Consider the following 25622-nt stretch of genomic DNA (forward strand, 5'->3'; position numbering starts at 1 on the left):
AGAGGCTTCAGAAGTCTGTGTCTCTGTCTCATGCTTGGACCCTCTTTATATGGCCTTCAGAAAGCAACTGGAGGAACAGAAACGGAATGGAAATTTTGGGGTGAATTTGATGTCATGGTGGGAGTTGGAAACTGAAAGATGAGTCTAAGAAATATAAAGCCAGTGTTGAGGGCTGAGATTCTCTTCCCCAGTGCAGTTTCATCATGGGGAAAAAATGGAGGGTGGGTGGAGAGGTGAAATGTGTATGTGGCAGGGTGACAGGGTGCTGAGGGGGGAAGTGGTAAATTTGACATAGCAAGAGACTAACAAAAAAAAACCCTCAAAACTAATAAGAAAGAGAGTTAGTTGGTGACTGATTTAAAAGAGTACTGAATGTAACATTCATAACACTTTGATATAACTTCCTATATCTTAGGACTGTAGATTTAGAGGTAGAAGGACCATTAAAGATCCTTTAGTCCAACTTCCTCCCATTACACATAAGGGAACTGTGACCCACATAAAGGAACTGATGACTCTTTCAGGGTCTCACAGGTAACAAGAGGCAGATCTTGGATCTGGTCCTAGGTCTATAGACTCTACATCTTTCCACTTGCATCTCAAGGAGACTAGTCCATACAGAGGAACAACGTCTAGTCTTTTCATGACTCCAGTGGAAGTGGTTGGTGCAAATGATACCAATAAGAAGGAATAGAGAATGATAATTCCTCTACTTGGTCCCATTTCTGTGTCTGCCTTCTTTTTTTAAAACCATTTACCTTCTGCTATAGAATTGATACTAGATATTGGCCTCAAGGCAAAACACAGGTAAGGGTTAGACGATAGGAGTTAAGTGACTTGCCCAGGGTCACACAGCTAGAAAGTATTTGAGGACAGATTTGAACACAGTGCTTCCTGAATTCAGGTCTGTCTCTCTATCCACTGACCTACCTTTGTGTCTGCCTTCTTATCTAATGATATTAACATTATTCCACGCTCTAAAGTTCCAAAGGACCTTCACATCTATTATGTCATTTAATCCTCATCATATCTTTAAAGTAGGTGGGATTGGCATTATTATCTCCATTTCATTCATTAAAAAACAGACTTGGGGCAGCTAAGGTGGCTCAGGAGATAGAGAACCAGACCTGGAGATGGGAGATCCTGGGTTCAAATCTGCCCTCAGACATGTCCTAGCTATGTGACTCTGGACAAGTTGCTTAATCCCAACTGCCTAGCCCTTACCACTCTTCTGCTCTGGAACCTATACTTGTACTAATTCTAAGACAGAAAGTAAAGGTTTAAAAAAATGAGACTTGTGATGAGAAAACTTGGGTTCTGGCCCTATCTCTGAAAATTAATTTAAACCTCACATGATTCTAGGGCCAAACTCTTAAAGTTTTCAACCAGTTGCTAATATGATTTGGTGGTAGTTGTTTTTTTTTAATTAGTGAAATGACAGGCTAGGGCCAGAATCAGAAATGTAATATATGCGTTATACTAAACTTTGATGATAAGGAAAAAAAAACACATAAACAGACTCTGCCCTCAATGATTTTATTTTTTAATGAGTATAGAATTGTATTATACCCTTTATAGGATGGTTGCAAGGCTCAACTGCAACAATATTTAAGAGTCTGGAAAACTTTAAAACATAAATGCTATATATTATTACAAATAAATATCATTTATTATTAGGAATGTCAAACTTGTCATTAATATCATTAATAATGTCATTAATTACTTAGAAATATTATGTATCATTAAATTATTTGTCCAGGTTTAAACATAGTAAGTGGCAAAAGCAAGATTAACTTGAGGTCTTCTGATCGTAAGTCTGAGTTCCCCAGTTATGGGTAAACTCCCCCAACCCAATTATGAGGGCATGAGATCCTTTGGGGAAAAGTTTAGATGCAAAACAGTGACCAGAATTATTGGATACTTCTAAATGAACACTCTAATGCAAATACCAACAACATGGAAATGGGTTCGAATCAAGGACACATGTGATACCCAGTGGAATCACGCGTCAGCTATGGGAGAGGTGGTGGGGGGAGAGGAAAAGAGAATGATCTTTGTTTCCAGTGAATAATGTTTGGAAATGAGCAAATAAAATAATGTTAAAAAAGAAAAGAATTATTGGATACTGGATATTCTCAAGTACAGCTTCTTGATCTGTTGATGAAAGAAAGTTCATATTAGTCCACAAAAGCAAGATGTAGAGAAAATAGATGCTTACTCAAAGTGTTGATGGAGAGATTCAGAACTAGTTGAATAGCTTAACTCAAAGAATATTCCTTAATGGTCCAAAATGAACATGTCAGGAAGTCCATAGTTCATAGGAATACATGATTGGCTTTGTACTATTTAATGATGTTATCAATGGCTTGAATAAATGCATAGGGAGGATGCTCTTTAAATTTGCAAATAATACCAAGCTAAGAAGGATAGCTAAATATTCAATGACAGAGTCGGGATTTAGTCAGAGTATAAGAATGTGAAATTTAAAAAGAATAATTAAAGTCATTCATTTCAAAAAAAATCAATTTTACATGCACAGGAGAGATTAGACAAAAGTTCTGAAAAGGTGAAGGTTTTAGTACCAGCTCTATGCAAGCCTGCTGTGAGATATGGCAACCAAAAAAACTAAGAGAATTTTGTGCTGAATTAAGAAGGGTATCACTTGCAAAATTAAGGATGTTATAGTTCCTTCGTACTCTAACATCAGATCTCATCTGATATATTCTGTTCAGATCTGAGTGTTGTGTTTATTGTCACTGATAAACTTGCAAATGTTCAGTGGGGGTCAACCAGGATGGTGAAGGGTGGTCTTGAATCCATGTCATATGAGGATAGGTTTCCTCTAGCCAATACAACACTTTTGTCATTCTAGTCTATTTTTCAAAGATCTTCCCAAAGACAATGAGATCATCAACATATACCAACACTTCTAAATAGTTCATAACTCCAGCTACTTTCTCCATCAGGAAAAAGGCCTATCAGATGCCTTGAGGAATAGGTTCAACATGGTAAAAAAAATATTCAACTGGATAGATAAAAGCAGTCTTCTTGTCTTCTTCCACCATAGAAACCTGCTAGCAGTCCCTGCATAAGCAACATTAAGAACTGCTGGATGCCTAACAGAACCCAGGGCTTCGTGTACTGATCCACTTTGAATGTTTTGCAATGCAAATAGTCTCCAAGGATCCATGATGATGCTATCTGCAAGAAAGTCTTTGAGATGGTCTCTAAGTTCACCCATCAGTGATAGAAGAATATGCCTAGATCACTCCTGGATTCAGTGAGTTGATTCCTATAAGTTGCTTCCAAGTACCATCTCATATCCCATTCATGTTCTAATAATACACTTGCTCTCTTATTTGATTTCTGTCTCAACCAATTCTTCCATTATTCTGACGTTGTCTTCAACAAATAGATATCTCATGATGTTCACTATTACCACTTGCCTCTGTTCTCCCATAGATTTCTGCATAGACTGCATGGATGGTCAAAGTGGGTCAGTCTTGGATCCCTATTTATTGTAGTAGTATCCTGATAGTATCTTAACCGAAATGGGATCCATTGTAATCAGTGCTTGACACTCCAGTAAGAGAAAATTTTCTCTCCAGGGAGAGAAAATAAGTATTTATCTTTCAAAAAAATAGATAAGAAGGGAATAGACCCATAAGGAATCAGCACTGAAATCACACATCCTATTTTTAGGAGGTGAAGAGAGCCACTTCCTTGGCCCCATTTCCTTTTCCTGTTACTAGTCCTGTAGATTTCAATTTCTGTATTGGGGATGCACTCTCTTTTATGAATATATCTGAATTATATTTGAACATCTTTGTGATTAGTTCTGCCCTTCCAGTGGTAGCCTATTAGTGCTATTTCTATATCAGAATGATGAGGTCTCCATCTCCTTGTTCCACTCCTTTTCCACTTGAAATAGTTTTATGTTTCTCTACCCTACCCCCAATCATACCATCACACAGTTGCTTCAAGGCTCCTATTTTGACCTCTGGATTCCTATTATGGTGGCCTAGATAGCCCATGCATCTGAAAATGCTTTGATCTAGTTGTAGATGGAGCTTCCTGATAGGAATCCTTCATAATCACTATGTAACTTTCCCCCACCCATAACATGCCACCCTGGTGCTTTCCTGGTGTTTTAGGTCTCTTTCAAATCTAGGTCATCCTCTACTCAACTGCCAACTGATTTTTCCTATGTGACTCACAGCCCAAGTCAATAAACTACCATGGCTCCCTATTACCTCCAAGATCAAATATAAAATCTTTGATTTGGCTTTTAAAGCCCTTCACAACCTTCCTACACTGGTGGTCCCACACTTAACTCTTCATATATTCTACTATCCAGTGTTGGTCTTCTTCCTGATTCCTCATAGATGTTACATTTCCAGCTCCATTCCTTTTCATTAGCTATCTTCCATTCCTGGAATGCTGTCCCTCTTTGGCTCTGCCTCCTGGCTTCTCGGGCTTCCTTCAAGACTCAGCACAAATCCCACCTTATGCAAGAAGCCTTTCCTACTCACCTTTATATATCCTGTTTGTTCAAAGCTGTTTGTATAGTATCTCCTCCATTAGATTATTAGTTCCATGACAGCAAGAAGTATTTTTGCTTTTCTTTGTACCTCGTGCTTGTCACTGTGCCTAGCACATTAGTAGTAGTTTCTCGGTAACCGAGGATGACGATTGTCTTTGTGCATTTTCATCTATGGTGTATAGATGAGTGTGCACAAAGACACTTGTGTGTGAAGGAGGTTTAAGTGGAAAAGTCATTGCACAGAGACAGTCCCACTTTCTCGGCGTTGGAAGTCTGGGTCCAGTGGCACGAAAAGTCGTTACACCTGGAGACTTCCTCAGCTGCACTGGATGGCCGTGTTGTCCTTTGTGCTCCAACATGCCCTAAGCACTCCACAGTGCTTTGCTGCGTCGCCCTCTCAGCCGTTGAACCTTCTTATTGGTTTCTTCCGTCTGTTCAGCCGAAGCAGTCTTCACATGCTGGGTGAGCAAAGCCCTAGTTCACCAGGGGTCGACGACCCAAAGGCTACCCTCACAAGGTTTAGCCAGCCCGTCGAAGCCGTTGCCCAGGGTGTGGCCACTGCCGCATGCTAGCAGCTACTGGGAGCCACAAGTGAGAGCTGGGTGTCAGGTGGGGGTCAGAGCCTGGAGAGCTGCCCTAAGAGGGCACGACAAGCCCTCCATACCAGAGATACCACCCCTCCCTGAGCACCCCATACACCCCTAGCACATAGTAGGTGCTTAATAAATGCTTGATGACTAGACCAAAGGATTCTGCAGAAGCTCTTGTCTACTCAACTGCATCATTTTTGGTTCACTACATCAGAAGTCTGGTCATTTTCTCTTCTTCAGGCTTGACTTCCCCCCTCTCTAATCTCTTCAGTAATATAGAGTTCATTTATATTATAAAAGTAAAGGGATTTCTGTCGCCCAACCCCATCTACCCATCCAACTCCCCTTGCTGAAATGTTGATTCAATGAATGGAGGAAATACTTGTTTTAGTTTCATTACCTAACAAATACTTCTCAAGTTATTGCACCCAAATCCACTATGTGATGTTAAGCTTGGCACACCTCAGGCCACCTACCAGCCCATAAGCCATTAGACCTCCATTGGCATGTCCTTCTTTTCTAAGTTAGATGCCAATCTGTCTGTCTAGGTGGTACAATGGACAGAGCACAAGACTCAAGATGACCTGAGTTCTAATCTTCCTATAAACACTAGCTATGTGACTCTAGGCAATTTACTTAGCCTCACTTTCCTCATTTATCAAATGGTAACAATAAGAGCACCTTTATTGTTATTAAATGAGATTATATTAAATATACATATGTATAAAGGGCTTAGTTGGCTTTAACATGTAATATTAGGGTTAGCTATTTTAATGGCTTTCTCATGATTAATCCAAGGAAGGCATGAAGCCTTTTCAAAGATTCAGAAATTCAGCCAGTGGCATCCCTCTGCTATGCTCTACCTGACCTAGTCTTGCTTCCAGAAGTATTTCTCCATCTGGTACAGTGGACCTAGCTTTGGGCCAACCCATAGCAGAGAGATCCCTTTTTAGATGAGATTTAGACCCTACTCATAAGAGGCTTCCCTCTCTCTGGTAGGAGATCCAACTTCTTTCCTCCTCAGGTTGAGCTGCTCATTTCCAACACAAATATTTCCTTTAGCCTCCTGGCTACCAGGCCACTCCTCTCTGCTGTGCTATCTTGAATTAATGCCATTTTCATCTAGAATAATTCTTGCTCAGAAGAGATATGCAGATCTGTTCCCAGGTATCTGCTCCAATTCTATATCTGGTATCTGTTTAAATTCTTTTTTTGTTATTATGAACTTTAAAAATAGAGGAAAAAAACATTGGTACTTCCTCATGCAATGAATATAAACAGAAGATTGTGAAACTAATTTGAAATTCACGAAACTACAAGTCTCTCTTTTGTATTTCTTAGGGTTTTCTTTTTAAACCCTTACCTTCCATCTTGGAATCAATACTGTATATTGGTTCCAGGGCAGAGGAATGGTAAGGGCTAGACAATGGAAGTTAAGGGACTTGCCCAGGGTCACACAGCTGGGAAGTGTCTGAGTCCAGATTTGAACTCAGGACCTCCCATCTCTGTACCTGGCTCTCAATCCACTGAGCCACCCAGCTGCCCCCTGTTTTGTTTTGTTTTTTAAAGAGAAGGGTATGTCAAAATTAACAGAGTAGTTTCAAAACTGCCCTGTTTGTATATACCCATTTCTGAATCTTCTCTTTTCTTCTGTGTGGGTTTTTTTTTTAAGTATCAGTGTTGTTCCTTTCTTTTCCCACTATTTCCCACTCCCTCTCATGACCCTCTCTTCCCACCTCCCCACATGGAAAAGTTCTCCCTTATGACAAATAAGTACAGTCAAGCAAAACTATACTTTGGATGGGACTCAAAATGTACATCTCCTGAATCTATAGCTTATCACCTCTCTGCCAAGATTTGAGAAACATAATCATCCTCGGAGATCTGGAGTCACTGAAAGGTTATAGGATTATAGAATTAAAGCCTTTAATTCTTTGACAGTTTCCTTTGTGAGCTCCAGGGAAAAGGGGTCATGGGAACTGATTGTGAAGTAGTTCATCAGGTGAGGAAACCTATAGGACCAAGCACAGAAGGACCTTTTAGGCCAGTCCCCCTTGTTTTATCCCTGAGGAAAAGGAGGCCCAGAGACAGGGACAATTATTCTGGAATTCTGGAAGGGGGCAAACAGCAGGGTTCAAACCCAATCCAAGTCAAATCCAGCCCTCTTTCCTCTATAGCTTGGGTGATCCCTAGAAGAGTGTAAACTCTTTGTTGTATCTCCAGTTCCTAGGACATCATCCAACAACTCATAGACACATAAAATTTATTGTATAGAATTGGACTGAAAGGATCCAACCTTTTAGGCTGAGTTAGGGGTGCTAGATCCTAGGAATATTTTATCACTTGGTTGTCTGGTAGGCTTTGAGTAGGAGGTCCTTTTACCAAACAAAGGTGAGAGTTGCATCGGTCTCAGGGCACAATGGTATTTCTAAGACCAGGTTAAGGCTCTGTCATGATATTAGTGATTCCTGATTCTGCTACTTAATGCCCAGGTGACCTTAGGCAAATCATATATCTTCTCTGGGCCTCAGTTTCCTCCCCTGTAAAATGAGAAAGTTGGATCTGATGAGTGCTAAGGCATCAAAAATATAAGAAGGGAAGAGAGGAGAGTCTACAACAAGAGCCTTGGAAGTAAGAAAAAGATGAAGAAACAAGAGACCAAGGAAGGGTGGTCAGAGAGGCAGAAAACTCAGGGTAGAACAAGGTTAGAGAAGCCAAAGGAGGCAACAAGCCAATCTTCAGGCCAGGAGGAGCTGGTGATCAATAATGTTAAAAACTATAAAAGGTCAAAAAGAATAAGGGCTGAGAAAAGTACAAAGAATTTAGCAATTAAATCCTTCCTCTTAGACCCCCAAACCTTTCTTCCCACAGACTACAATGATCCCCCTAACCATTATCTGAATGGTGATGTAGCATTTTCCATTTCCTTTTTTACTTTTTTCTTCCTCAATTCATTCACGGCAGCTCTCAGAATATGAATCACGAGTGAGATGGGGATGTCCCTGAATCGTGAGTCAGGAGGAGTAGTTGGTGATCAGCATTTCCAGTCAGGCTGAGGGAGACTCAGGTTCCATTCTGATGTTTGGCTGAGAGTTTTGGCATGGACCTGAGCTATCAATAGGGAAGAAAAATGGAGGGGATATCCCAGGATATGATGTCTTCGACAAAAAGAGTGAGACAAAGCCATTTAGATGAAATGACCAAAATTGGAAAGAAAATCATAATGCTTACGTTGGAATTAAATTTCTTTTGGTACCTATGTAACCCCAACCTTCCTTCCACTCTACCCTTCCATCTTTAATTTCTTCCTATTTGTTGAATCCTTTTCTGTTACCTATAAAATTTACTCAGAACTTCTCCTTTCTTTTATTTTTTAAATTTAGTGTATTTTTAAATTTGGGCATGCTTTTATAATCTCTCCCTCCTAATGCCTCTCCTAACTGAACCCAGAAAGGCCACAAAATAAAATTTTCATCATAAATATACAGTCTTCCGACACATTTGACCATTATTAAGTTTATCAACTCTCTGACAAGAGATGAGAGTCACATTTTATCTGCAGGCTTCTAGACTTGGAGTTTATCACTGGTATTGACCGGAGTTTGAAAGTCTTTCAAATTGTTTTTCTCTATGATATTATTGTCACTGTATGAATTGCTCACTTTGCTTTGCATCAATTCATAGAGGTCTCTTCAGGTTTCTCTGAAATTATATTCCCATTCTCTATGACATAATAATATTCCATTATATACATATACCTTAATTTGTTTAGTAATTCGCCATTAGAAGGATATTCCTTCTGGAAGAAAAAAATAGTTTGTTATTATGAAAAGAGTCGCTATAAACATTTTTGTAAATGTTGATCCTCTTCCTCTTTCTTTGGTATCCTTCAGGTAAAATCCTAATAATGGCGTAGCTAGTCAAAGAGTATAAACATTTTATTGACCTTTTGGCCAGAGTTACGAATTGCTTTCCAGAATGGCTAGACCAACTCACAGTACTTAGTGTGTCTGTTTTCCTACAGCCCTGCCAACATTTGTCATTTTCTTTTTGTATGTCTTCACCAATCTGATGGGTGAGAAGTGGAGCCTCAAAGTTGTGTAATTTGCATTTCTCTAACATAGCCCGGGGATAGAAGTGCCTTAACTTCTCAGTGATCTAGGCAATCCCACAAGACTATAAAATGCAGAGTAGCTACTGTTCTGACTTGGTAGAATGAGTTGCATTACCGAGGAGTCCTGCACACCAACAATCTCATAGGGCTGGTCCAAAAACTCCTTTTTGGTCCATAGAACAATATCAACACAAATGTTTATTGAATACATTTATGATTGAATGGTATTGTAATTGGTCAGCATGTTAGGCTGTTAAAGTTGATGGTCCAAACACATCTGGAATTGATTATTCTGGGGCAAGTCCAAATACTCAGGGTTGATATTTATTTTGTTTTGTTTTGTTTTGTTTTACAAGGACAGAAGGTAAACTAGGTCAAAACCAGGTAGTCCTGACTTGAAGTCTTGCCTCTCACACATCCTAGCTTGACTCTAGGCAAGTCACTTAGCAACTCTCTAAAACCTTCAGTGGCTGAGAAGGTGGTGACCTACATTAACAGAGGCAGTTTTCTCACCTGGGAATTCTTTAAACAGAAAAAATTCATAAGTCCAGTCCTTATCCCTATTCTTTTTTTCCCCCTTAAACCGTTGTCTTCCATCTTCAAATCAATACTATGTATTGGTTCCAAGGTAGAAGAGAGGTAAGGGCTAGGCAATGGAGCTTAAGTCACTTGCCCAGGATCTCACAGCTAGGAAATTTCTGAGGTCAGACTTGAATCCAGGACCCCCATCTCTAGAACTTGCTCTCAATCTAATGATCCATCCAGCTGCCCCCCTCATCCCTATTCTAAGGAAGATTAAAATCTTGACCTAGATTTTTCCATCTCCCTTTCCCTTATTCCTCCAGCCCTAATATTCTTGACTTTCCCTATTTCAGTTTTCTCTCTCTCTCTAGGGTGGGGAAATTAATGTTGTTTTTTTGGTTCCAAGACTCCAGGGGTATCCCCATGTTGTGGTTGGAACCATCACATGGGACATCAAAAATTCTAACTCCTTAGAAAGGAAACAGTAACCGGACAGTCCATATATAGCTCTACTCTCAAGAGAAGGAACTGGCTATTAATAGTGAGCGCCTGACACCCTTCTCCATGACTTATCAGAGAAGCTCATTTCCCCCTTCCACCTCCTTCCTCCACAACTCTTTCCCCATCACCCTTCTCCTTTTGAAACTTCAGAAACAGAGTGAGTAGCTAAGGAGATGGCTATTCTTGGATATTCGGGGCCACGTGGGCACACAGGATGCCCCTTGGTTGTGTAAGTGGCATCATGACATCAACCTTACTAAGAAAATTTCCATGTTCTAATCTCCCCTAACCTCTACCATTCCCTATAAAATGAAGCTGGGCACAGGGCAGGGTACAGAGGGAGCCAGGGAACTCAGAACTCACAAGACTGAAGGGTTTAGCTCCTGCCTGAAACTCCTGCCTTCCACCAACATCATGACAAGTTCTGTAGTTGTCCTCTCTGTCCTCGTCATGGCCATTGCCTTCTGCTCCCAGGTCTCTTCATTATCAGGTCAGTCTCTTTTCCCTTCTCCTTTTTTTAAACCATTCCCCTCTTTCTAATCAGGAGGAGAGATGATTTTGAGGAGACAGGGACTGGAATACACCACCTATGACTTGTGGACTGAAATTCTTATGTGAAAGTATAGCTTGAAACATACCCAGGGTTTTGAAATGACTTGGACCATTCTTCAATATGCTTCTCTCTCCAAAATGGGGAATCTCCTACTAACTCCTCAGACACAGGATTTGGTTCTCACTAAAATCCTATGAAGGAGTTGCTATTGTTATTATACCCATTTTACAGATGAGAAAAGTAAGAGTCAAAATGAGTTAAGTAACTTGCCAAGAGACATAAAGTTCATAAATTTCTGAGGTTGAATATAGCTCTGCTCACTATGCCAGAATATCAGTCACAAGAAAGAAGGAAAAGGAAAGATGTCCCATGGCGTGCCCAATCTTCTCTGCTCTTTCCACATCTCTCTGAGCCCAGAAGTGTTAAATCATTCTGTCCCCACTTCTACTGCTACAAAACGATGTAGACCTCACTGTGTTTCTTCCCTTACTTACAGTTGGGGGTGACATTCCCACTGCCTGCTGCTTCTCTTATACCTCCTGGAAGATCCCTCAAACACGTGTGGTGGATTATTATGAAACGAGTAGCAAATGCTCCAAGCCAGCCATCATGTAAGTAATGGTGCTAATGACCATGTTCGGGGAAGAAAGGCAAGGGTTGTGTGGGTAGAAGCTTCCAGGGTGGTGGGGGGAGAAAAAGAATTCCCTTCAGGTCCAAGCATGAAAAAAGTAGTTTGCAGCTAAAATAAAATGAGAAGAAATTCAGCCAGGGCTTCTGGGAAAAAAAAAAACCAACTTCCTCTTGCCCCATGATTCTGAGGCATTGGGGCTGGTGCTCCAGTTGAGCATAAGGGAGAGATAGAAATTTTTAAAAAGAGATTTATGGCTTCTAACCTGGGATATTGCACATAGAAGGACAGTTTGGAGCTATTCTCATTAGAGGATGAGGGAGAGGGAGAAGAAAACAAGGAGAGACCAAAGGTTCATGGGGCAATGGTTCTCCAGCTTTTTATCTTCGAAACACTTCACGTTCCTAAAAATTATTGGGGACCCCAAAGATCTATTGTTTATATCTGTCTGTTTGTTTTTTTTTTTGCCATATTAAAAACTTTAAACGTCTTAGTATTATAATGAAAAATTTGAAAGTATCTTAGGGACTTCTAAGGGTTCCCTGCATTATGCTTTGGGAGCCACTGCACCAAAAAATAGATATGGGTTGAGGGAGGATTGGAGATCATAAGAATGAAGGGATGAGCCCTCCAAAAAGGAGAATGAGCCTGAGCTGCCTCTGGTATCAGAGAGACATATAAATCCAGATCTGGTGGAAATGTCCTCTTCTTTCCCCAAAAGTTGAATTTCTCAATTTTTAACCTTTTTACTTCTTGTACCATAGATTCATCACCAAAAAGGGCTTGCAAGCCTGTGCCAACCCTAGGGATCCCTGGGTCCAGGAGCTTATCAAAAGCGTGGAAACAAGGAAGAAAAAGGTCAAGTTCGTCCCGAGTGAAACTCCAAGAAACCAGGGCCAGGAAAGTGTCTCTACCATGAAAATGGCAACATCTGAGTGAAGATGACCCTAACTTGTATGGCTCCAGCTGTCCTCTGGAATGTTCCCTGACTTTAATTTAAAACACTTTATCATATTTAATGTTTATAATTTATTTCCAGTGTTGACTTATGTTATTTATTGGACATTCGTGGGAAGGGCCCATGTGCCGTTCTCATCCTCCATATCCCCGACCCTTCTCCATCACATTGATGGCTGATCTCATGGTGCTGGTATTTGTATGATATTGGGACAAAATGACTATTTCTCCTGAACATCTACTATGAGCCATGGCTTTCTTGAACCCAAGACCCTTGAAGAGAATAAAGATGTATTTTTAAAATAAATAAAGCTGCATTGGATTAACTGTGAAACTGTCTTGTGTTTCTTTTTCTCATGGGACCTTGAACAAATTGCTTCTCCTCCCTGAGCCTTGGTTTCCTCATATGTCAAATCAAAGTACTGGACTGGATTGTTTCCCTGGCTACAGGTCTGCTTCAATGTCTTCAGTTTTATCAAATGACAGTATTAGACTAAAGTTCTTCCCTTTCCAAAGGTTTCAGTTTCCTCATCTGGAATATGCAGGTGTTGAACCACATGGTTTCTGAGATCCCTTCAAGCTCCTCACTGGTGAGCCTATAATCCTATGATTATTATATCAAATTTACTGACTGAATGGAAGAATTGTAGAGAAAAAAGAAACAAACTTCAGTAGAGCTTAGGGGCTCTATGAGATCAGAGCACAGAAGGGGTTTGGGGAATAGTGACTAGGAAGCAGATTAACACTTTTCCATGGTGGTCCTAGTAGTTATAGTCCTAGCAACCTTTACAAAGCAGCTATTTTCTTTAGAAGCAAACTTCGCACATCCAACCCTGTTTCACAGGCACTGGGGAAGCTTCCAAGGAGAGATCGCATCCTGCAATTAAAAGAACACTGGCTAGCTTCTCTTTTTTTCCCTGAAAATATTTACTTTCCGTCTTTGAAGCAATACTAAGTATTGGTTCCAAGGCAGAAGAGCAGTAAAGGCTAGGTCGTATGGATTAAATGACTTGCCCAGGGTCACACAATTAGGAAGTGTCTGGGTCAAGATTTGAACCCAGGACTTCCCATCTCTAGGCCTGGCTCTCTATCCATTGAGGCACTTTGATGCCCACCCCCAGGCTCTATTTCATTCAGCTGCCAACTCCCATCAATATTACCTTCACAATATCGTCCACATCCAACCCATTCCTTCTACTCACATAGTTTTAGATTGAGCCTTCATCACCTCTAACCTGGGTTGCCTCTTAATAGAGATTCAAGCCTCTCAACATCATCCTCTAAGTAGTGGCCAAAATAATCTTTCTGCGGTATAGGGTCTGATCATGTAATTCTCCTCCTCAAAAATCTTTAGTGGTCTATCAAAGAATTATTTTACACAGTTATACAAAATAACAAATTCCTTTGGAAGAACTAAAGGTCAAGAATATCAAGGGAACCATTGGGGGAAAATGTGAAGGAAATCAGCCTAACACCAGATCTCAAACTATACTACAAAACAGTAATCATCAAAATAATTTGGTAATGCTGAAGAAATAGAGTGGTTGATCAGTGAAATAGATTAGGTACATAATAAACAGCAGTAAGTGACCATCATAGTCTAATGTTTGGCAAACCCAAAGATCCAAGCTTTGGGACAAGACTTCAATATTTGAAAAAATTTGCTGGGAAAACTGGAAAGCAGATTGGCAGAAACCAGGCATAGACCAGCATCTCACACCATATAACCAAAATAATGTCTCTGAAGGTACCACAACTTGTTTAGCCATTCCCAAATAGATGGGCATCCCTTCATTTTCCAGTTCTTTGCCACCACAAAAAGAGCTGCTATGAATATTTTAGGACATATGGTTTCTTCTACTTTTTCCTTGATCATCTTAAGTAATAAACATAATAGTAGTATTTGCTCAGCCAAAGGCACACATAGTTTCATCACTCTTTCAGTATAATTCCAGATTACTCTCCAAAATGGTTGAATCAGTTCACAGTTCCACCAACAATGTATTAACACCACCATTTTCTAAATCCTCTCCAACATCTATCATTTTGCCTTGCTATCGTTTTAGCCAATCTAGTGGTGTGAGATGATGTCTCAGGGTTGTTTTAATTTGCATTTCTCTAATCAATACTACTCAAAGAGTTATAATTTTGTGTATAGTCTTTTGAATAAAGAAATGATCAGTAACACAAGTTTAAAAATTAATAGCTCCTCTGCTTATGACATAAAATTGCTACAGTTCTCTACATAATCTAAATTCCTCATAATTTCTGTATCATATCTTGGTATCAGACTTATAAGCTATTTCCTAAACTTTTTATCTATTTTCTACTGAGCATTGGATCTCCTTAGTTTTTGTCATCATTACATCATTCTGTGTGTGGGTGATGTTTCACAGGTATCAGTCTAGGTCTATGGCTTCTGCTTTACCATGACCCCCAAAACTATGTATACCAACATGGTTAGTGATAGTCAATAAAACTCTGAAGTCTATGCCACTCAATCCCTGCCTATCAGAATTATATCTGCTAACATTACTGCCCATTTTCTAACCCTGGCTTGGAGAAGTAACAGGCATTGGGTAATATGACATAAGCAGCAATCATCTTCAATAAGGTCTGTTTGCTTAGATTTGTAATGAACTCTGCAAAGGGAGATGACCAAGTCTCTTGTGCAAGGGTGCCTGTGGGCTACTTCAGATGCCTAAAGAAGCTATCTTTTTTATTGAGCATCCTATGGAGAAATAAACAAGCCCCCTTCCATTTGGTGGCAACTTCCTTGAGTCATCTGGTTTCCTTTTTTAGTGAGAATGTCAATAAGGTAATGGTTTTGTTTTTTCCAACAGACCATCATTGAATACCACTAAAATGGATGCTTGTAAATGGACTAAGAAGTACAGAAGTTCTTCAGACCTTCTCTTCTCTTTTCCATCATTCTTCTATCAACACTACAAAAGCAAGAGGGGATGAAAGATTGAAGTCAGTCTCATTTCATTTTTTCTGATTCATGAGTGTCAGAAAATTAATCACCTGGTGATAAAATAGAATTCATGGGGAACCTCATTGGGAGAAGAGTGACCACTTAAAATGTAATTTGTGAAATCCAAAGAAAAGGAAACTAGAGATAGTTGGACAAGTTTGGGGAGAGCAGATTTCCAAAAGGCTCAGAAAAAAGATAGGTAGGGTCTTATGGATTTAGGAAGTCAGCTTAGGAAAGAAACTCTGAAGAATGAAATCCTGGAGACACATATTGATACAATTCCAAAAAGAAAAAAAGGGAATTGTGTAGAGAAACCATTGTGGGTACAGAAGAAAATATTATCAATCAATTCAGATTTTAAAAAGACATGGATATGGGAACAGCTAGGTAGCTCAGTGGATTGAGAGCTAGACCTAAAGACAGGAGATCCTGGATTCAAATCTGTCCTCAGACACTTCCTAGCTATGTGACCCTGGGCAAGTCACTGAACTCCCATTACCTAGTCCTTACTGCTCTTCTGCATTGGTGTATGTGCTGTTGAAGCAAGCACCACTCTTCTGCAATGGAACCAATACACAGTATTGATTCTAACATAGAATGCAAAGAGTTTGTTGTTTAAAAAAAGACATGAATGTGTAGCAAAATTTTCACACCAATGGATAAGCAATAGAGAATAAAATATTTGACATTGACATAACACTTTTAGGTTTGCAAAGCATTTAGATGTTATCTCGCTTTATCCTAACATTTGGTCCTATGAGGTAAGGACTATTATTATTATCCCCATTTTTCAGATGAGGAAACTGAGGCTGGGAAATGTTATGGAACTTTCCCAGAAAATAGCCTGGGGCAAAATTTGAACTCTGGTCTTTAGGACTTAGAACTCTATTCACTTTATTCCCTAGTTGTCCTATAAAAGCAACATGGTTTGATTATGTTAGAATAGCAATGGGAAAATGAGAATGAAATGAAGCTGAAAAGGAATTCAAAGGACCAAAAAATAGAAGATTAGGAGGCTACATTTAGAGCAAGAAGTGGCGGGGGGAGGGGGGGGGAGAGGGAAGACACAATAAGATCAATTCTAGGGATAAATGAGATGATGATAATGAACTGCACAAAGAAGGAAGAAATGCACATCTCAAATTCCATCCTCCCTTTGTGTGATGGAGGAGTAACTATGAACCTTGCCAGAAATCCCATAGTCTTTACCAGAACTGAGTACCAACCATGCCCAGTTCTCATCTAGTCTTTTTCCAGGAACATCCTTTTTTAAAGTATTTCTCAAACATCATTACAGATATTCTCAGTTTAACCTCTTCCTCATCTGGGAACATGTTTTGACAACTTGACTTTGAGATGAAGAGCCCATTGCCACTGACTCTGCCCCACCAGGCATACTTTACTAAATGACCAGCAGATCATCTGGAGTCCAGAGTACTGTCCTCAAAAAATGTCGGTTCAGTGAGGAGAAGAAGAGACAGGCAACCCTAGGATTTTGCTCTCATTTTTAGAACCTACAGTTGATTACAAATTCTTTTGCTTTCATTAGGAGTTCCTGGAAATGAACCACACACATTTTCTAACTATTGTGGCTAAAGATAGGACAAAGAAGGACTAAGACCATGTTTCCTCAGAGAACTGAGTTACCCTTATCTTGTAGAGACTCAAAGGCAGCCTGAGAGAATTGAGTGTTGAGGCCATTAATCCAGAATTGAGAAGCCAATAGTTGTAGTCCTGGTTAAAGATGCCTTTGGCCATGATATTCCTCCTGGAAAATCTAGACATTCAATAATCATAGCTTATGTTTCTGGTTTCACTGTTTATAGATAGCTTGGCTAGTAAGAGTGTTATTTATTTAAGTTTAAGGGATTATGGAGTTCTTCATGTATGGAGAAAGGCAAACCCTTATAAGGAAAAAGGTAATAAATAATATTCATAACTTGGGGCTGGGACTCAGAATTAAATGATAAATTAATGAAATAAATGATGTAACTCTGGTTAAAAAAAAAACTACCCAAACCACTACGACAACTCCTTCTCTTTCTTTTACTGGCTAAATTTGACATATCTTTGAGGTCCAAAGACTGAAATAGTGACTCTCAGCCCTCCCTCCTCAATGCCCTTTCCAGAGAAGCACCTCATTTTTAAGGGATTAAACCAGACTCCCTATTAACAATGGGTCAGGGAAGAATACTCTATTCCACATAATCTACATAAGATGTCCTGAGTCATAATTTAATCTCTACTCCCCTATTTATTCTAATCTCATTTTCTTTATTTTAGGAAGATTGTGTCACCTGATAGTATTCTGGAGAAACATATTTGTATCTATTCTGAGAATGTTTTCTTATCTTTGTTACTTCTCAGTCATCTATTGGCTATAAGGAAAGGGAAAGTCCCAGTCTAGGTTTGGGGCATATTGGGAGCTCTGGGTCTGCTCCTGGAAATTTCCTATCAAAGATAATGATTTCCTCAGCTGTCTTCTCCTTTTGGTATGTGACCTCTGTTTTGTCACTGACATTTGTTGAGTCTAATGACTTTCCTTATTTTTGACCAGGTCCCAGAGTGAGAAACAATAGAATCTGATGAGGGATGTGGGAGTACTACTTGTTATCCTGAGCATTCTCAGGAGATTTTCTCCTTACCTTCCATCCGAGAAAGGACAGAAGGTTCTTCTGACCCTCACCAAATCTGTTTCTTTGGCTCTTGGGGAAAATGGCTTGAATCATTCTGGGTTACATAGAAGGACTACCTCTGTGTTGGTTTCCCAGGAGTGGAAGGGTATTACCCCTGAATATCAGGGAACAGTCAGACTCAGGCAGCTCAGGGCTGCATTTTCAACCTGTGCCCTGTCACATTCAAGATCAGGGGAAGCAGGGGAATAGTAGAGGCAAAGTTGAAATGACTTCCCCCAGCTGGACACAAGGTGGATTAGTGTTTTTGCAAGCTGACCTGCAGACTTCGAAACTGAGGGTTCCTCCTGACTGGGTGCGGTGACTTAGGCAAAATAATGATGAATGGGAGACAGCTTTCCTATTCAACCAGCAACACAGGGTTTCACAGAGAAATTGTACCACCTTGACTGAGGCTTGTCTTTATTTTATACCCTCATGATCACACATCTACTTGGCACACAGTTTTAATCTCAACATACATGTTTCCATAGAACCTAACAACATACACGAAGCCTAAGGAGATAGTCAACAAAACATTGTTGCTAAGTGCAGGGTCAGAGTGTAGAATCAACATGACCCAGATATAGGTTGGGGAATTCAGAGTACAGATTTGCCAGAAGTTTTTATTCCTATAAAAGAGGGTCCTACCTAAGTGGGCATATAAGAATCCTTAGGTTTAATTTTGTAAGTGGGATATCCTGGTAATATTCTGGGGGGGGGAGGGGGGAGAGACAGAGTGGGACATCTGTATTAACCCTACAAGCATGTTACTTTCATCTATTTTTCCTGGGGTTAAGTAAGAATAATAATCATAGCAATTCCAATAATAAGGGGATGTTAATAAGGAAAGTCACTTAGGAGTATTTCAGTGGATAGTTCTATCATTCCTGGAGGCTACTTTGCAGTCCTCTGTTTCCACATATGACCATGTCAAACAGCATGGTCTTTGATGGCTCCCAGCACAGTGTGATGGAGAGGCTGGCACAAAAGGAGAACGGAAATGTTCTAGAGCTATGATTTCCCTAGAATTTCCTACTACAGTTTTGATTATTTCTCCCATGCACAGAGAGTGGGAAAACCAAACATTCAGAATCTAAGGCTCTCTAACTTAACAACTTTGGCAAATTCACCTTTATGAACCTCATTTTCCTCATGTATAAAGAGGGAATAATGATTTCTGCACTATCTGCTTCAGGGAATTGTAATAAAGACCAAATGAGGTCACATTTGCAAAAGTATTTTGTGAGCTTTAAGAAGTGGTCATTGAGGAAGGAAATGGCAAACCACTCCAGTATCTTTGCCAAGAAAAACCCATGAACAAAATCTATGGGGTCACATAGAGTTAGACATAACTCAACAAAACAAAAAAGTGGTAAAAATGAAATGCTCCAAAAAATTTCCATTTTTATTGATGTGTATTGCTTTCATGACAAATATCATAAAGGCAGAGTGGAGAACTGAATAGAGCAATGGATTTAAGACCTGGATTCAAATCCCATATCAGATACGTGCTAGATTTATGTCCCTGAGCAAGTCATTTAAAGCATTCCCTGAATCTCACTTTTGAGCACTGGGCCTAGATTCAGGAAGGTCCAAATTCAAATCCAGCTTCAGAGACTTGTGACTGTGGAAAAATCATTTAATCTTGGCTTGCCTCAGTCTCCCCAACTGTAAAGTGAAGGTCATAATAGCCCTTCCCTCACAGGGTTGTAGTGAGGATCATTTAAGATAATGTTTGCATAGGGCTTAGCATAGTGGCTAGCATATAGTAGGTGCTGAATAAGTACTTATTTCCTTCCTCTTCCCTTTCTTGGAATTCTTCCTCTTTTGTAATCTATGATCCTATGCTCACAAGTCATTCATGTTGGCCAGTCCTGTATGATTCCTGCCCACATCTTCTGATAAAGCAATCACAGAAGGTCCACTCAAAGTTCTGAGAGCCTCCCTCTGATGCTACTGTTCCAGCACTCAGAATCTATTACCTTTGGGAAATTATACAATTCTTTTAGTGACCCCACAAATTTCCCTGAAACAAAGGCCCATTTTTAGAACATCAAAAATGCCCCAGAAAGCTTCCTGCCTCTGACACATATTAGCTTCATGAACATGTAAAATTGATTCAGCTCTTCAGTACTGCCAAGAGCATTCTAATACTATAAATTACATATAGTTGCCAACCTGCCTCAGTGAATGTACTTACCATACTAGACTGTCCCCACCCCAGGTCTAGACTCAACCCCTCAAAGAGCAAAGGCCATTCTGTGGTTGTCTGTTGCATGTATGAGAGTCATGGAATACTTGTCTCCAAAGAATGGAAGTTGGGGCAGGTAGGTGGCTCAGTGGATTGAGAAACAGCCCTAGAGATAGGAGGTCCTAGATTCAAATATGGCCCCAGATACTTCTGAATTGTGTGACTCTGGACAATTCACTTAACCCCCATTACTTAGCCCTTAACACTCTTCTGCCTTGGAACTAATACATAATATTGATTCTAAGATGGAAGGTAAGGGTTTAAAAAAAGAATGGAAGTAATAGAATCCCAAGGTCATTGTGGAAAGAGGAGACTGAGTATAAATAGATTGTAACACTTTTCAAAGAAAAAAGGTAAAAAATGACCATTTTTAAGTTCAATCTACATTATTTTTAATCTACATTATATATACATTTTCTCCATCATTTTCTTAAATCTAGACAATCAACAAAACAAGAAATCAAGGCCCTGATTTGTCACATTTGACAATTTCTAGGGTATAAATGTTTATACTGAAAATTTTAACAATCATATCTTAGCTCTTAAGAAGCAATAAGAATTACTTCCAGTCCATAGCCGCACTCTTTGGGGTATCAGAAAATTGGAAAATGAGGGGATGCCCTCCAACAGGGGAATGGCTGAACAAATTGTGGTATATTCTGGTGCCCAAAGGAATACTATTGTGCCCAAAGGAATAATGAACTGGAGAAATTCCATGTGAACTGGAATGAGCTCCAGGAATTGATACAGAGTGAAGGGAGAAGAACCAGGAGAACCTTGTCCACAGAGACTGATACATTATGGTACAATCGAATATAATTGACTTCTCTACTAGCTGCAATGCCATGATCCAGGACAATGCAGAAGAACTTATGAGAAAGAACGTTATCCACATCCAGAGAAAGAACTGTGGGAGTAGAAACACAGAAGAAAAACAACAACTTGATCACATGGGTCAATGGGGATATGATTGGGGATGTAGACTCTAAATGATCATGTAAAACCCAGTAGAATTGTGCTTCAGCTACAGGAGGGGATTGGCAGGAGAGGAAGGAAAGAACATGAATCTTGTTAGCATGGAAAAAAATATTCTAAATTAACTAATTAAATAAAATTTTCAAAAGTAAAAAAAAAAAAGAATTGCTTCCAGTGTACCTCTAGGACCAACACTTCAAGCACCTTCCCTCCAAAATACAGAGTCATGTCTTTCTTCACTGATGTTCTCTGGTGTCAGAAGAATCAGATGGGGCTCACCTGGATTCAAAGCCAGTGTCCTCATGCTACCACTTACCTCCAAGCTACATATGGTCCCAAAGACCAGGAGTATGGAACTCACTCTTTACTACTGTAGATGAAGGCTCTGCTCTGCATAAAGGTTGAGTCAGAATAGTTGAGGTTCAAACTTCAGTTCTCAGACAATCTTCCCACTTTGGGGTCTCTTCTAGTAGGAGTCCTCCTATGGGAACATTGAGCAGGCTCCCAGTTTTGAGAGAGAAGGTGGAAGAGGTCAATTCTACTCCAAACTGATAAAAGAAAAAAACTCTGGGAAGACATGAGAGGATTAGGCAGTCTCCATCATGTCCCTATTCCTAGATTGCTACTCCAGAGAAATCAGGGAGTTTCCCCTGGGATGAGATCAAGGTGAGTTAGCTCAAACCCGTCGAGAGAACTCCTTCATTCTGTAGTCTAGTAAGTATACATTCTCCTCTGTGTTTTGCTCTGAATTAGATAAATAGGTTTCTTTGTGTGTTCTTTGTGGAATTGGTATATATTGGATGGGGAAAGAATCAAGCTTTGGATATAGAAGTTGAAGTCTCTTCTTCTCCCCAAAATAACAAAATGATCAAAAGCTAGATGGAATCTAATCATATCCCCTAGACAAACATTACTTAAGGGAACAGATAGAATTCTGTCTGGTAGCCTTTCTCACTCTGAAGAGAACAGTAGTGATTTCTCTCCTCAATCTGCTTCCCCTTCTGACAGAAATGAGTCACCTTCGGAGAAGAATGAGGGAAGAAGAGGCTACAGATGTCTATTCTGTCTCCTTTTGACCCATACTTTACAAACAGACGTCCCTCTCCTTATATGCGGAGTCCTCACCACACTTCTGAGGCCCATAGCCCTATCACTACCCATATAACACCCCAAATGCCCTCTGTTTCTCCTTTGTCTTCCACAAGATCCCCAACATGGTGGATGAGACCAGCAGCCTGTGCCTCAAACCAAGATCCATGGGAGTAGCATTTCCACTATTTACACATGGTGGAAAGGAGCTAAGGAATGTCAGGAAGAAGCCAGAAAGGGCTTAAGAAAGAGAAGCATCTAGACGGTGAACAGACTAGAGAAAGGGGTTTTCAAATCTAAGTGGCTCCTTTTTGGTGCAAGAGTGATTTAAGAGGATTGCACACCAGGATTCCCATAAAAAAGAGTTTCTGAATGTTTTTTTCCCTAAGATCCTGGGGGATAATGTTCTGGCTGGACACAGAGGAGAGGAAGAGAGTTGAGGAGGAGCCACTATGATCTGGTCTGGGATGGGGATTGCAGAAAGAAAGGGATGAGTCTGATGGGATCCTGGGATACGTCTGATGGGATCTAGAGCTGAAAAGAACCTCAGAGGTCATCTAGTGCAATCACCTCAATTTACAAAGAAGGAAACAGAGGTCCAGAAAAGGGTAAAGTGACTTGCCTAATGTCACATGGGGAGCAGGTAGGAGAGACTGGTTTTGAACCTAGATTTTCTAACTTCATATCCAGCCCTCTTCCTCTCTCTGCAGCTGCCTCTAATCTTCCAAATGGAACTGCTGCCTCTAAAAGGGGGCAGAAGAGTTAGAGAAGAAGATGCAATGAGGTTGGGGGCATTTTGTGAGGATATCCCTATGGATCACACAGAGCGTGGATATAGAGGCTGAGAACAGGTCTTGAAATTTGAAGGAATGATGAACATGGAAAGAAGGAAATTCTATGGGCTATCCAGGGAAAGAAAAACTAAGAAGGGGATGTATTGCTCACCTTGGTGTTGAAGAAACAGATTGATATTATGGGAACTTGCCCTCCATATGATACCCTAATGAGCCCCTTATCCCAAGATCTAAAAATGACATATCCTTATTTATGTAGGTTCACAAGGATATGTTGTCCCAGGGTTCCTTGACCTGACTTGTGTCATCGGCCAGACCATATGTTAAAAGGAGCCATAAAGACCCTGACTCCAGGAGTTCTTGTCCTTCCCCTTCCTGACATATGCCAGGAACTGATAAGGACCCCAGCCCCAGGCGTTCCTGTTCACTCCCCCCACCCCAGGAATTCCTCTGTATTCCCCCTACCCTAAAAATGTATAAAAGGCCTGCAAATCACAGACTGTAAAAATAGACTCGAACTCTGGACTTCAATCCCCACAAGCCCTTGCTCCACTTCCCCAAAATGCTTTGTAATCTCACGGGAATTCGGAGGTGGGCCAAGATCAAGAAGGGATTTAACCTGATTGCAAAGGCTTTTGTGGTCTCTTTTTGGACTTCTGTTTTGGGGCAGACGTGGCTCTTTCCATAATGTAGGTGAGGTCTTGTCTAGGCCTCTGGCCTAGGCACATGTTTTTTCTTACTTGTATATTCTTAAATTCTCAACCTTTAATAAACCTCATAAAATATAATACTCCTTGCAAAGAGAAACTAATTTCTACCTGCCTCAGTCTCCCCTAAATTTTCATCTTTACTGTTGGCGACCACGAAGGGACAATGAAATATCTCAATCTTCTGGTTTCTTTTCTGATCTTTAGTTAATCTTTAATAGCTACTACCTAGAAATTTTTTGAGCCACGTTTCTCTGGCTAAGGTGTTGTTTTTTTTTTTTTACCCTCGCAAAGCTGCTGCTCGTTCCAGCCATTAGTTCCAGGCCCTGCCTACCTGTTTGCCATTTGCCTCTCACCTGGTTCCCGGCTACTTTGTTCTGCCTGCCTGCTGCTACTGACCTCTCTCCGTCCTCACCTGGTCCCGGCCCTGCCCATCCCGGCAGCCCGCTCGGGCTCTGGCTCCTGCTCCTGGCCTCTCACCTGGTGCCCGATCTCCTGGCCCTGACTGCCTGTTTCTGCACCCCAGACCCACGAGCGCGACCCCAGCCAGCTCATCACCCAGATCCTTGGAGCAGACCACTCAGGACTCCTTTCTACCAGCTGGTAACTATTGGCCACATGGGTGGATGGTAGCAGGGGAGAGAGAAAAGGGAGAGGAGAAGAAACAGACTTTTAAGCAATGGGCTATTTAAAAGGAAACCTTTTGGCTGTTCTGGTAATTTCACTGATTTTACCTGTGTGCCAGAAGAAAGATTCAGCCCAAAGATTCAACTTTGAAAAGGCAAATGGGTGGCTCAGCAAACTGAGAGCCAGGCCTACAGACATGTGGTCCTGGGTTAAAATCTGGCCTCAGATACTCCCCAGCTGTGGGGCCCTGGATGGGTCCCTTAAACCCCATTGCCTAGCCCTTACTATTCTGCCTTTCGACAATAGACATTTAAATGGATAAACAAACCTAAGGAACTTTAAAGACTAGAGGCTATATTCTAAGGCATTTCAGACTCCAATGGTTTATTTTTTAAAAATCTCTGTATTTCTATTGCATTTTTATATTTGCTTGGTTTAAGATATAACTTTGTGATTTTAAATTCATATATTACTGGATTCAATATTACTCTGTTATACTGTTCATTTAATGTACTGAGTTTTAGAAATTCTGTTGTTTTTCCCCTATAACTGTGCTGAAAAAATATTATTGTAATTAAGCCCATATGAAAAAAAAACCAGCCTTTCTATTAAATTATCACATAGAGGATAGATGGACTTCAGGACTGGTTCCAATTGTAGAACAACCTTTGGAAAATTAATGTGCTAAATATCTCAACTGATTTTAAGGGGTTTTTAAATATGATTTTTTGGAATTTTTTAACAATCTAGTCATTTTTGCCTGCCCCTACCATGATGTAAGGACAATTCTAGCTGAAGTGAAATACATTTTATAACCCCCAACCTTCCCGCATTTCTAAATATGTGAATGGAAGTTGGGCAGTTAATCTCAGGGCATTTGTATCCCTAAAAAGCCTCCAAAAAAAGGAGCACCCTTCATTTATACTCTTCAGCTCACTACTTTACTTGCACAAGAAAAATGACATATAGATTTCTTGATTATGTTCTTAACCCAAGATGAGTTTTACTTTGTTTAAAATATGTTTAAATACCAAGGTTGAAAGATTACTACGTTTGTAAAAACTGTAACAAATATCCATCAATTCATAGGTTTTTAAAATGCCATACAGCATAATGTTT

The 25622-nt window shown here is 40.2% G+C and overlaps 1 protein-coding gene across 1 annotated transcript; it reads left to right on the forward strand.

The window, feature by feature from the left end:
* Window positions 1-10564: 10564 nt before the first annotated feature.
* On the forward strand, window positions 10565-12742 carry LOC100020842 (C-C motif chemokine 4-like). The gene is made up of 3 exons (XM_001373155.3): window positions 10565-10760; window positions 11320-11434; window positions 12216-12742. Exons 1-3 carry the CDS (start codon window positions 10580-10582, stop codon window positions 12388-12390), a joined length of 471 nt encoding a protein of 156 aa, XP_001373192.2. The 5' UTR covers window positions 10565-10579; the 3' UTR covers window positions 12391-12742.
* The last annotated feature ends 12880 nt before the right edge of the window (window positions 12743-25622 follow it).

Source organism: Monodelphis domestica, chromosome 2 (assembly GCF_027887165.1).
Source record: "Monodelphis domestica isolate mMonDom1 chromosome 2, mMonDom1.pri, whole genome shotgun sequence".
NCBI classification, from domain to species: Eukaryota; Metazoa; Chordata; class Mammalia; order Didelphimorphia; family Didelphidae; genus Monodelphis; species Monodelphis domestica.